The sequence below is a fragment of the Pleurodeles waltl genome, chromosome 4_2 (assembly GCF_031143425.1).
Source record: "Pleurodeles waltl isolate 20211129_DDA chromosome 4_2, aPleWal1.hap1.20221129, whole genome shotgun sequence".
NCBI classification, from domain to species: domain Eukaryota; kingdom Metazoa; phylum Chordata; class Amphibia; order Caudata; family Salamandridae; genus Pleurodeles; species Pleurodeles waltl.
In genome coordinates this window covers 114,548,305-114,561,363 of record NC_090443.1, presented here as the reverse complement: position 1 = coordinate 114,561,363, position 13,059 = coordinate 114,548,305, and the positions used below count along the sequence as shown (strand labels likewise).

General features: G+C 41.8%; 1 protein-coding gene across 1 annotated transcript in view; it reads left to right on the top strand.

Moving 5' to 3' along the window:
• SLC4A8 (solute carrier family 4 member 8) overlaps positions 1-13,059 on the top strand; it is a 626,941-nt gene that overhangs the window by 409,147 nt on the left and 204,735 nt on the right. The window contains exon 15 of the mRNA XM_069230889.1: positions 6,954-7,059. Within this exon, the coding sequence (XP_069086990.1) occupies positions 6,954-7,059 (106 nt within the window). The remainder of the gene's footprint in view (positions 1-6,953; positions 7,060-13,059) is intronic.

Sequence of the window (13,059 nt, the reverse complement as noted above, 5' to 3'; positions counted from 1 at the left end):
AACATGGGGAACAACCCCTGTACTTATACTAATTTTGTCTTGGATCTTACAAGGCACTTCAAAGGACCTTCAGAAGTGCATAACACCCCCCCTTCAAACCCAGCCCTGGCACCAGACATCAGTAGGGGGTAATCAGTCCATTGTGAGGGCAGGTCACAGCCTATTCACATGTAATGTGTGAATGACCATTCCTCTCCGCAGTCCAGGAATACTATCAGTATGCAGATGCCTCTTCTGTCACACCCAGACCCTCGGGTGTGATGCTGTCTGGAAAAGTATCCACCAAGTGGAGCTGTCACTCTGCCACAGACGTGGATTGGAGTCAGGCTGCAAAGCACTAGAGTTATAAGCACAGAGAAATTCCCACTTTCCAAAAATGGCATTTCTACAATGGTAATAAAAAATCCACCTACACCAGTAAGAAGGATTTATCACTGCCATTCCAAACATACTAAACATGCCCACACTGTTCCTCGTAGATCAGAAAATGCCACTTAAACATATGAAAGGGCATTCTCAATGCATTCCTATGAGAGAGGCAGCACTCACTGGAGTGAGAAACCACATAGGCTGTTTGTCACTACTAGGACATGCCATAAAATAAGGCACATGTCCTACCTTTTACCTACACAGTACCCTGCCCATAGGGCTACTCAGGGCCTACCTTAGGGGTGACCTATATGTAATAAAAGGGGAATTCTAGCCCTGCCAAGTACATTTAGATGGAAATGTAGATGCCAAGCCACTGTGGCAGTAAACTGTGCTCACAGGCCCTGCAGTGTCAGGCCTGAGACAGGTTTGAAAGGTTACTTCTGTGGGTGGTGCAAGCTGTGCTGCAGGCCCACTAGTACCATTTAATATACAGGCCCTGGGTATAAGGGATACCACTGTACAAGGTGCATACATGTAAATTAAATATGGCAATCAGGTGTAAGCTAATCATACCAGGTTTACAGGGAAGAACACATGCACTTTAGCACTAATCAACAGTGATAAAGTGCCCAGCGTCCTAGAGCCAACCAGAAGAGGTCAGAAAAACATGAGGAAGGCAAAAAGTTTGTGGATGACCCTGCGAAAAGGGCTAGGTCTAACACACAGGCTTAGCGATGGCAGATCTTGATGAGGCACTCTGCTTGGGCATACTTTGGCAGTGCAGTGGATATTCTCCTTCAATGATGGTGACCAGCCTCGAGCACCCCAGTAACCTCTTGAGAGTCTCTGTTATACAGACCCACAGCATAAGGGTAAACTGATTTTGCCCATGCTGGTAATCAGCTCCGCCTGCAGTTTTGCTTTGTTGCTTCCATCCTCATCCAGGCAGGATTCTCCAGGTGTTCTAGGACAGGGAGGCAGCTCTTCCTCCAGACTCTAGGTGGTGTCAGCTTGCCTCTAGGAACCAGCTGTGGTTGCACTATAATCCTTTGAATACTCTTGGTCAAAGGGAACTTGAAACTGGAACAAATGAGTCAACAGCACTCACTCTTATACAAAATACAGTAGTCAGGAGATGTGTTCTGGTTTTCCGCACTTTCTTAACCAGTTTGATTTGGGTCGCTTTTTGTGTGCTCTTCTCAGGCTATCTTCCTGGTGTAGTCTTTGTCTAGAGTGCTGCTCCTCACAACAAACTCATCTCCAAGCTGGAGAATTCGCAAGAGAAGCACAAAAAAGGGATAAGCATCATGCACCTGGCCAACTACAGCCATATTTACAGTGATCAGGAAGAGAAGCAACAACAGTGGATGCAGTCCCATCCTTCAACCCCGCCATCTACCAAACCACAATGCTTAACAAGACCCCTCAGCAGCTCCTACAGCAAAAATTCATCATTTAGGGCCATATGTAAGAACACATTTTCCCATAGACACAGAATGGGTAAAACCCTTTGCTACATCTGGCCCTTAGATTCTATGGGAAAACCTATCTCCTGTTTTCCCACTTCCTTGTTTATGTCTCTTCTTGTAGTCACATGAATGTCCGCAGAACAGTTCAGTTGACTAGGAAAGTAACATTATCTACCTACCTAAACCTACCCATACACTCCTATACTGACACACACAGATGCGCGCACACTCTCTCTTTCTCCCCTCTCCTTCTTTCATTCTCCCCCATTTCTCTCCTTCCTCTCTCTCTTCCTTCTTTCCTCTGCAAGAATCCAGGTTCTCTATAGCAGCAGAACATATTACACGAGTGAACTGATTTGCCACCTATCCAGTAATACAGATAAAAAGGTCACACAGTGGTTACAAAAACACAGTATGCTGCCATCACTGTGCTACATGCTTGAACCTTTGACAGGGACAGTAGTTCACTTCCATGATGGAGAGCTTATTTTGTATGTCCCTCCAGTCCAGGACATTTCAAGGATCATGTGCACATAGTAGATTAGCATTAGATTGGCCAAAAATCCAAAGACCAGGATATCGGGTACCTGTGGTTGAATACTCATGACAGGGGACATGAATGTATACTGCACAGGGAATATTCCTGTCCCAGCATTCAGTAAATACATACTAATGAGGATAAGTACTGCAGTCTCAATCAAATAATTGCATTGGTAGTGAATGTAGCTCATGAAGGTGCTTGCTGTTACTTTAGGTGCCACATAATTAATCATATTTCTAACACTGGTACCTAGTTTTATTAAAATGTAGCCCTTTTAGCGTGTAGTATTTTTTTATGTTTATGGCTTCATTGGAGCAGGGCTATATTGTGTTCTTCTATTCCCAATTCAAAGTAGCATCTCCTTCCATTCTATAGGTGTCAAGCAATGTGTTCCAACCCCCCTGCACCACTCGCCTTTTATTGGGTCTCTCTTTCCTCTCAAACAAGCCTTGTCTTTACCGTGGATCATGGCTTCTATTTCCTGTACACTTTTAAACTCTTTCTCAAACCTCTAAACCTACTGTTTGCATTTCACTGCGCAACCCATTTTCTTCCATTGGAAGTACTGTTTTCCTTTCTCGAAAAATTTACATCTCGCATCCATTGATTGCTGCTTCTATCACCCCAGGATCTCTTTTATCTTTATCCTGGATTCCCCTTTATATGTTGGCTGTTTCTCAACCCTCCTTTATCATTGGCAATTTTTTCTCATTCTAATAGATCCCTCCCTTTTCCCTGCTGAATTAATCCTTACTCCAGTATAGGAACTTACATGGGTTCACGTTTTAATCATTCCCATCGTCGAAATGAAAGTCCCTGGGACCTTCGAAAAGGAATGTCACCATAGATATAAACACAGAGGCCTTAGGCCGTTCAGTTTAGTAACATATCAGAGCTATTATTTAAAAAAGGACTAAACTTAAGAGCCAACCAATTAGGAGACACTACCCGGTAGAACCTTCCTGAGAGAAGCTGCACTCCCTCAGATTTTGTACCGCACATCGTAGTAGGTAGCCTCCACTGATCTCTGCTCAGTTTGTTCCTGTCAGAACTTTTCAATAGGTTTTCTACATATTTTCTCATCAACATTTCACAGAGATACCTTGCACATTAGGTATCTCTGTTTATGGTGTTTCAAACTGAGGTTTTAATGTGTCAGACATACCTACGAAAGGACTTTTCAGACCCTGTGGCACTTGCAGGAAAAAGAGGCTCCACATAGATGACCCTCATCAGGATTATATATGCTGCCTCTATTGTGCCCATAAAGCCAAGGACTGCAAGGTATGTCACACATTTTCTGCTAAGACTCTAAGGACAGTGAAGGACGACTCCTTCTATATGGCTGTAAAACACAGAGAAAATCATGTCTCTGATGATGAGAGTGATGCGTTATCTATATCCTCTCAGAAGACACCTCTTAAGAGAGTTAAAGTGGATTCTACAGCCCATTCCTCTGATGAACCACCAAAGAAGGCATCTAAGAAGTCCTCTCAAATCTCCCACAACCATCCCAGTCCATCAAAGTCACCTCATTATAGTGACAAAAGGAGAAGACTGCTTCAAGTTCCTCCAGAAGACCTCACAAGTTGACTTCTGAGCCTCCATCACCTCCACCTCAAGTGAAAGCACACTTTTAAAAATCCTTTGCCTGCTCCATCGATGGATTGTTCGTCAACGACATCTCCATCAATGAGAAAATCATCGTCGAGGACTCCATCAATGTTGAGGGTCGTTATAGCAGCAGCAACAGCACCTACTGCTAACACTATGACAGTTTAAATGGCGGCATCTTCAGTATCAACAATGTAATCATCAACCAGCTGTACACCTATTTCATCTACATATATGTATGTATATAATCTTTTGCATTATAAGATCTGTGGTATCTTTGAAAATGTGTTCAATACTGCTCTCTACTCTGATTCAAGCATGTGAATCTATGAAAGCTCCAATACTGGAGTAAGGAAATAAGGGCCATATGTTCAAACGCATTTTCCCATAGACACAGAATGGGTAAAACCCTTTGCTACATCTGGCCCTAAGTTACTTACCAGAAACTGTAGTTCTCCAGTATTGGAATCTTTCATAGATTCACATGCGACCCACCCGCCTCCCCTGAGAAGCTCACCTTTATCTCTCTCATTACAATAAGCACTAGTGCTCTGAATATCTGAAGAAGTGGAGCTTCTCTCGGGAAGGTTCTACAGGGTGGTGTCTCCTGATTGGTTGACTCTTAAGTTCAGTCCTTTCTTAAATAATGCCTCTGATATGGTACTAAACCAAAAGGTCTAAGGCCTCTGTGTTTATGTCTATGGTGACATTACTTTTTAGAGGTACCAGAAACTCCCATCTCGACCACAGGGAATGATTCAAACATGTGAATCTATGAAATATTCCAATACTGGAGAAATGCAGTTACAAGTAAGTAACTTATTTCCTTCTCTGTCCTGCTGGCCCCTCCCCTTCTCCAACAATTGTGTCTAGTATTTTATTATGGAATGCTTGATTTCTGTTCTTTTAACTATGGATTTTGTTCTATTTTTATTTCTAATTTCTCTTTCCTTCCTTCTTTCCTCCCCTTTCCCATGAACCTCTCCTTCGGTTTCCCATGCACCATTTCCCTGTTTTTTCCTGAACCTCTATAGCATCTGGCACACTAGGATCAGTTACTCTACTTTACTTATCCCTTGATGAGCAGTGCTTTCCATGTCCCATTCCTCTGGTCCTGCAGAAAAGAAGTGAGGACATTTGTGTGTGTTATTTCAAACATGAGCTTAGAATGTCAGGACCTGCTGAGAAATGGGACGAAGGAAGGTACTAATTAATATGTAAAATCAAAGAATCTTAAGAAGCTGTACTTTCTTTTTCACTCCACAATTCTTTCTCTTCCTCCTCCATTCTCCCATTTCTGCCTCTGTCTCTTCTTCTAGGTCAAAAACTGATGATGCCAGTTCCTTGGCATCAAGAATGTGCGCCAGTACCCACCACCTACAACCACTGGCACAAATTAGGCACTACTTGGCACTGCCCTTGCTGCCTCTGTTTTAGGGTTTAAAAAGACATAAGCAGGAAGAAATGATAAGCAAGATCTTTACGTTCTCTGGTTCCCCAACCCTTGCTCTTTAATAATCTGTCAGCAGCAAATATAAGGCTGCATTAAATGTCGCAGGTGGGACTAGGGGTCAATCTCGAGCTGTCTTCCAGATTAAACGATGAACTACTTCAGTTCTGCTTCCTCTGATATTCGGTGAATTGTTGTGTGGCACCCTGCTCTTAGACCACGCCTTTACTTCCGGGCCCTTTTATCTCCCTAACCGAAAATGAATTTTGTGAAATTCTACATTTTGTTCAAGGAGATGCAGATTTATACCATTAGCAGTTAACAATGCTTTAATCCAGGGTTCTGCAAAGGCGGTCCTGGAGAGCCGGGTCCATGCCAGATTTTTGGCTAATCCACATTTAGAAAAAAGATGTTTCAGAAATCAATTTTCTAAATGTGAATATGCTAAAAATCTGTCATGGACCCGGCTCTCCGGGACCGACTTTGCAGAACCCAGCTTTAATCCATAATTACAGTTGATACATAGTTTAGGTAAACCAGCGTACTGGGAAATGCTCAGTTCATTGCCAGATGACACTGGTCTCCTTTTCCGACGGTCAATACAGTTTATTTTCTAATAAAAAAATCCCCGTGGAGCAGGATGCGTCGAGATCAGCATGATTGTTTCTTCAGTATCCGTCCTTAGTTTTCCACCATAAGCTGTGGTTCAAGCACCTCCAACACTCCTCATTACAAGGGCCCCAGTATTCTCCGACCCCTGTGCAAACTCCTGTTTGTGCATAGCTTCGAATTACAAGTTGTGCAAATATTACCACTCTCACTAGTAGCCGGATGCAACTAAGAGTGCATACCTTGGTAAATCTCGTCAGATCAAACCTGCCTAAATCTAATAAGACAAACATGCCCAATAATTACCGGATCGTATGGGTTTATGTGCAAAATCCTCACGCCGTCACAAAAACCTGCAATAAATGCTATTTATCGCACTTTAAATTCTGACTTCTGCTTTGTTCAATGTAACAAGTGAAATAAGTATTGCAACCTTTTTGGGCCGTTCTTAATGAGGCCCCTAGTGTCCTTGTACACTGGATGTCAGATCAATACAATACAGGCTGGTGATGTGGGAATAATGCAATTAAATATGCAGTATATAATTTATTTTATGATAATTCAGCTTGTTTTTGCATTTTAGCTCTGGAACCTTTGGTGATATTGTGTTGTAACTTAATTACTGGGTGTCAGTATTGTATTAGGTGCAGTCACCTTAATTAGTCCATGAGAGAGGGTTTCACCATTTTATATAGATAGTAAATGCCAAGGTGGGAAGTCAGTGTTCCACCAAACTGTGTAGTACACACTAAACTGATGGTAGCACCACAAGAAATTCAAAGTCCCAAGGGTATGACTACTTTGTGTCACTAAGAGTTCCTCTACTCGACGCTCTCATTTTTTGATAGAAGTGTAAACACAAGATCCAACATTTTAAACCGTTTTTTCTCTTTTATAGCTGTAAATGCACTGAGCCCGAAACTCCAGATAATCACACACTGAAGTACTGGAGCGACCACAACATCTCTGCTTCTGATCTGAACTGGTCCAACTTTACTGTTAGCGTAAGTCACTGGCTTGCCAAAGCATGCAAAGATGGACGACTTATAACTGACACCAATGTGTATACCCATCAACCGTCACCTCACTGATATCCCATGTATATGCTATGCATTTTGTCCTCTCATTGCAGATTATTTCACTGTCTGTGATACTAGTTATGTTGACCCCAGTTACATGCATTCCTGTCAACATAATCACAGTTAACATATATGCCTTTATGTGCCAGGCTATAGTTTAAAACGGTTAATTTGTATCTGATAAAGTATAATTTAGTGTTAAACAATTAACTTTATGCAAAGAAAAGACAGTCTTGCACAGACAGGTTTAATTATTAACCATCTCTTGAAATTTCCATTTCACCAAATAACATAAGATACATCAATGTATGTTCAATTTGTACTTAATTATTACACTGATTTGACCCTATCTAGGATCACAGGTATAATTTTCCAAACCCTAAACAAAAGTAACCACAATCCATACTTTAGCTAACAATATTTCACTCAACACATATAAATGATATCACCTCAATTATAAAAATGTTAACACATATCCTAATATTATAATTTCATTTTCCCGAAAAATAAAGGTTATTCACGAATCCGTTATACACTTTACATTTTTCAAACAATTTCCTCATAAAATTACCTCTATAATAATGAATACCAGTGTGCTTAAAATATTCAAATATATCTAAAAACGATTTAGAAAATGTGAAGTCTGGAACAAGTCATTTCGTTTTGGAGAGAAATAAGGAAGAGGCGTACACCCTCCAAAAACTTTGTTTCATAAGAAAGAGAGTGAAAATAATGTTTCTGTATCTTAGATAACACTGAACAGACAAAAAGTGCATAATGTAATGCCGTACTGACTCATAGCGGATGATTTAAAACTTATTGGTGATTGGTTTAATGCTGATTGGCATATTTGATTTACTAGTAAGTCCCTAGTAAAGGGCCTGTAAATCAAATGCTAATAGTGGGGCCTGCAGCACTGATTGTGCCACCCACATGAGTAGCCCTGTGAATATGTCTCAGACCTGCCACTGCAGTGTCTGTGTGAGCAGTTTTAAACTGCTAATTCAACCTTCCCTTTTACTACATGCAAGGCACCCCCTTAGGTAGGCCCAAGGTAGCCCCATGGGCAGGGCGCAGTGTATTTTGAAGGTAGGAGGTGTACTGATGTGTTTTACATGGCTTGATAGTGAAATACTGCCAAGTTCGTTTTTCACTATTGCAAGGCTTAGCTCTTTCATGGGTTAACATGGGGACCTCCTTTAACTATTTTTTAAGTGCAGTTTCCCTTTGAGAGCAGATAGAAATCCGGAGTTTGGGGTCTCTGAACTCACAATTTAAAAATACACCATTTGGTAGGAACTGTATTTTTAAGTTAATTCTTGCAATTCATATCTTTATAACTGTATGTTGGATTTTTATCATTTTGGTCAAGTTGTACACAGATAAATATTGGCTATGTTTCTAAAAGTGTTGTGGTGTCCTTTGTAGTGTTTTCACTGTATTACTGTGTGTTATGTGCAAATACTTTACACATTTCTTCTGAGATAAGCCTGACTGCTCGTGCCAAGCTACCAAGGGGGTAAGCAGGGGTTATCTGAGTTAGGTATCTCCCTTATCCTGACTAGAGTGAGGGTCGTACTTGGACAAGGTGCAAACCAACTGCCAACTAGAGACGCCATTTCCAACACACGTTCAATGTAGTTATCCATTGTTCCATGTAACTCCTTATTCTGGTGATCCACCTGTTTGTGAAGAAAAATAAAGGATTAATTGAAGCATGGATACTGCATTTCCAATACTTTAATACATTCTTGATGTCTCAGGTGGGATTTCCATGTTCAGATGTGGACGTCTTGTTTCCTAGGCCTCGGGGTTCAGATTAGACCACAGAGTGAGACAAAAAACTTATTGGTTGATGTCTTATGATGTGAGGAAGAAGCCTAACATTTGTCAGAGGCCTGTGCTTTTACAGAAGGGTTCAGATGTTGCACATTGGATAAAGTTTACTTCTCCAATAATGCAGTTGAATATCTTTGAAAGTACTGCGCCTTTTTTCCCCATTATTATTTCATGTAATTGCCATCTTCCTTTTTTGTTATTCTCGTTTTTTTTAGACTCCCACTTGTGAAGAGTCTAGGGCGAAGTGTGATGGTTCCCTTATTCTTCTTAGCAGAATAATGTGTGTGCTACTTTTCTTACTACTGTCGCTATCAGTGGGGCAGCATTCCTGTCCTGCCCACGGGTGTGTTCAGGCCCTTGATTCACTTGTTATCTGTATGAATAATATATGTATCATAGTTTTGCAGAGAGGTTGGTAGAAATAAAAACGTAAATGTCTAACCTAAAAAGATGCTTGAATCACGATTCACTGTAACATAAATTCCTCCTTCTGGAGGAACAACATACCCGTTTTCCTCCAGGGAGTGCAGAGACAACCCAGATTAGAAACACATAAATCGATATAATGAGGAACTTTATCTGCCTCTTAAATGTAAGTTTCCTTCTAGCTAGAAAAGCGGGAATTGTCATTCTTAAGCAGAGTTGGCTGAAGTGGACTTCTTTCAGTCCCTAGAGATGTCCTGTACGAGACGGAGAAAATGTTTACCTCTTAGTCACCACAGACTTGCAAACTGAAGCAATTCACAGGATACCCTGGGGTCTAAAATAATTCTTACGTTTGATCCAAGCTTCAGACATGACACTTTGCCTTAGCCTGAAAGGACACCTTTCCTAGACCATGGCAGCCTAGAGAAGTCATTATTTTCTCCACGTTCTCAGTGCCCACTGCTTACCTTTAAGGGTGTTGCAACTTTCCCAGTCTTTATTTTTGGTTGCTTAGCAGATTTTTCATTTCAGTACGTAAACATCTGCTGGATCTTCAAGTCACAAGTTTCAATCTCGTCAAGAGGCTAACACAGCCTCACCTGCTGCATTTCAGTACTATTGACTTGGGTTATGTACAGTGACATGACATAGTTACAGCACGAGGAAACTGCAGAAGTGTGGTATGAAGCACTTTGTGGTCAAACAAATTGCTTTATTATCAATTTATGTAGCCTTTTAGGAAATCTCTCCTTGTGACCTTTATATAGGCAAAGGGCAATGCTTGTGATTCAAGGTTTGCTATCACTACTTGTTACAAACTCATCGCAGGAAAGCATATCAAGAGGGAAAAGAGGCCTACCTTCATCACAGCACTGTGGCCTATTTCTACCACTGACCAGACTGAGGGCCTGATTCAGAACTTTACGGATGGAATTCTCCGTCACAAATGTGACCGCCGTATTACGATCCCCATAGTATATAATGGAATTGTAATACAGCGGAAGCAATATCCATCACATTTGTGATGGTGTATTCCACTCTGCCAAGTTGTAAATCAGGCCCTGAGTGGTTAGTCAGTGGTGTGACTGAGTTATCATTCAAGTTTTTTTTTAACTCTCCAGAACGTTAACAACTAGTTGAACAAGCTGTGTCCCTTCAGCGCGGGCTTGCAGGGTCAGAAAACTGACCTTAGTAGGTTACCATTTCATTTTTAAACTTAAGCAAAATCTAATATTAATATTTTTTGTAAATTGTGTCATTGCTGCAGTGTGGTGTAGTGTGTCCCTTCACATCAAAACCCTTGTGGTCGATCCTAGCAATCAGAGGTTGGTAACCACAAGTGGCCTTTGGTTTTGTAAATCTTTTGATATTCTGAAATAGATGTGAAGAAAAAAGGATCTACGTGTGACTTGCTACCGCTGTAAAGTAATTTTGTCATTCTGCAAGCAGTGCCACTTCCATCTTCATTCTCAAGCCCTCATGGGAGTTAATTATTGGAGGGGGAAGAATGTGTCTCTCAATAATGGATTAAAATAGAAGGGGGTATCTTCCAAACAGAGGAGTACTCCAGTCTTGAAAATGAATCTTATTAGGGGCAAACATCCAGGGAGCCTCCTATAGAAAGAAAGTCCTGAGTTCCTCAATAGGCAGTCATAACGAATAAATAAAGCTGTTTCTCTCGTCATCAGACAACATTGAACAATCGCTTGGATTTCTGTACTTTAATCCTATTCTTAATCTGGGCGGAGATTAACCCTGCATTTTTCTCTTTGACTCATTCTTAAGGAGAATTTAGGAAGGTTAAATAAAAGCCACAAAGAAGCAGCCAATTTAGAAATGTAAATTTCAGAAAGCTACACCAATGTAGGACAGAAAAGAAGATATAACAAACATGAACAGTGCATCTAATTACAGTGGATACACTGCCCTCGGGCAGCCATAAACTCAGGGCTTCCTTGGGGGCTGAACGTTCAATGAAATATGAAGTACCTACTTTAATCAGTCGCTTTGTGTTTAACTGTGCAGGGGGCACCCGCCTGCACTTTAGAGAAGGATAGAGACCCCCTCAGGGACCCTCTTCCCCCCCTCTAGAGGCCTGCCATCAGTGGGTGTACTGGCCGTTTTGTGGTGCACTGTCGGTGCACCTCCTAATGTCTCCCTTGTCTTTGCACCTGCATCCATAATATAGCACGGGTGCAAAGGCAAAAGGATTCCCTCATTTATATGAGGCCACACCCCCACGCAAAAGAGGAAACATCATCTTGAGTAGCGCTGACACTTCATGTGTGCCAGCACTATCAGAATTACAGAAGGGGCCACACAAACGTCTGCAGCCCCTTCTGTAATACCAGAGTGCCCTGGGGTGCACAAAGGGGAAGCACACACCCATTGCGCACCAGTGCACTTGTGTGATACTGCCCCTAGTGTCAGTAAACACCTGGGCGCATAAAGGGGAAGCACACACCCATTGCGCACCAGTGCACTTGTGTGATACAGCCCCTAGTGTCAGTAAACACCTGGGCGCATAAAGGGGAAGCACACACCCATTGCGCACCAGTGCACTTGTGTGATACAGCCCCTAGTGTCAGTAAACGTAAAAGATAGTTGTTTCTTTTGAGCAGAATTATGACATGTTCGACTATGATCTTTTTTGTACTTTTTAAATTGCAAATTTAATATGCAGATTTAAAACGTAACATTTAGACTGCTTAGTGGTTTCCTTCTGTCTGGAGATAAGTTATTTGAGGGCCTGCAACAAACTAAGATCGCTTTTCCGTGGAACATAGAAGGCCTTGTTTGTATAGTGTGATATGGGTAACATCAGGACTTGAAGGAAAAATGACATCCGTGAGCTCCCCTAGGAGAAATAAAGGAAGCATACGAACATGAAAGGTTGTTTGAAGTCTGAGTGTCATCCATTTCAAGGGGACAACAGACAATCATGTGATTTTCTACAGCAGGCCACCAGAAGGTGATGGTTAATAAATAGCTGGATGAGCCCACAGTGCAGTTTGGCATCAGGATGACACCCACAAGACCCCCTTTCCTCCAGATAGGTGAAGTTTAAGACTGATGGACTGACAGGTGTAGAAGGCTGTTTGGACTCTGTTGCCGTGCTATGGTATAGGGAGTCATGAACACCTTCTGTGGAGGTGAGGGGTGACCAAGAGGACCTGTGCCTTTTCTTGGGCCCTGACTCTGCTTTGGCTATTACTGGCTTTCCACTGTCCCGTGGACCTAGAGAGAGATAGTGTCTGGTGTTGGTTGGCCAAGAGGGTCCATAGAAGAAGTGGTCTGAGCCCCGAGCTTGCCTCTTTGAGAGGCAGCAGTCGCTCTCTCATCTTGGCTAAGGCAGGTGCCCACTGGTGATTTGACAGTCCCTCCTTTCCTTCCCGAGCCTGGGATTAGAAAGGTAATCTCAGTCTGTGTGAAGCGCAAGAAATGTTTGGGAAAGGACAATGCTAGATATATTCTCACAGTTGATTAGCCAAAAAACTTCCATACAGGGTAACTTTTTAACAACGATTCTGAGTTCTATTTTTTGTGTTCAATTTTCATCCTCATAAAACCAAACAATATCTTAATTTTGAATATGCTCTCTCTGATTTACTTTTTTGCCATTTGCTGTCAGAAGGATTCCACCCACTGGATTCCGGCTTC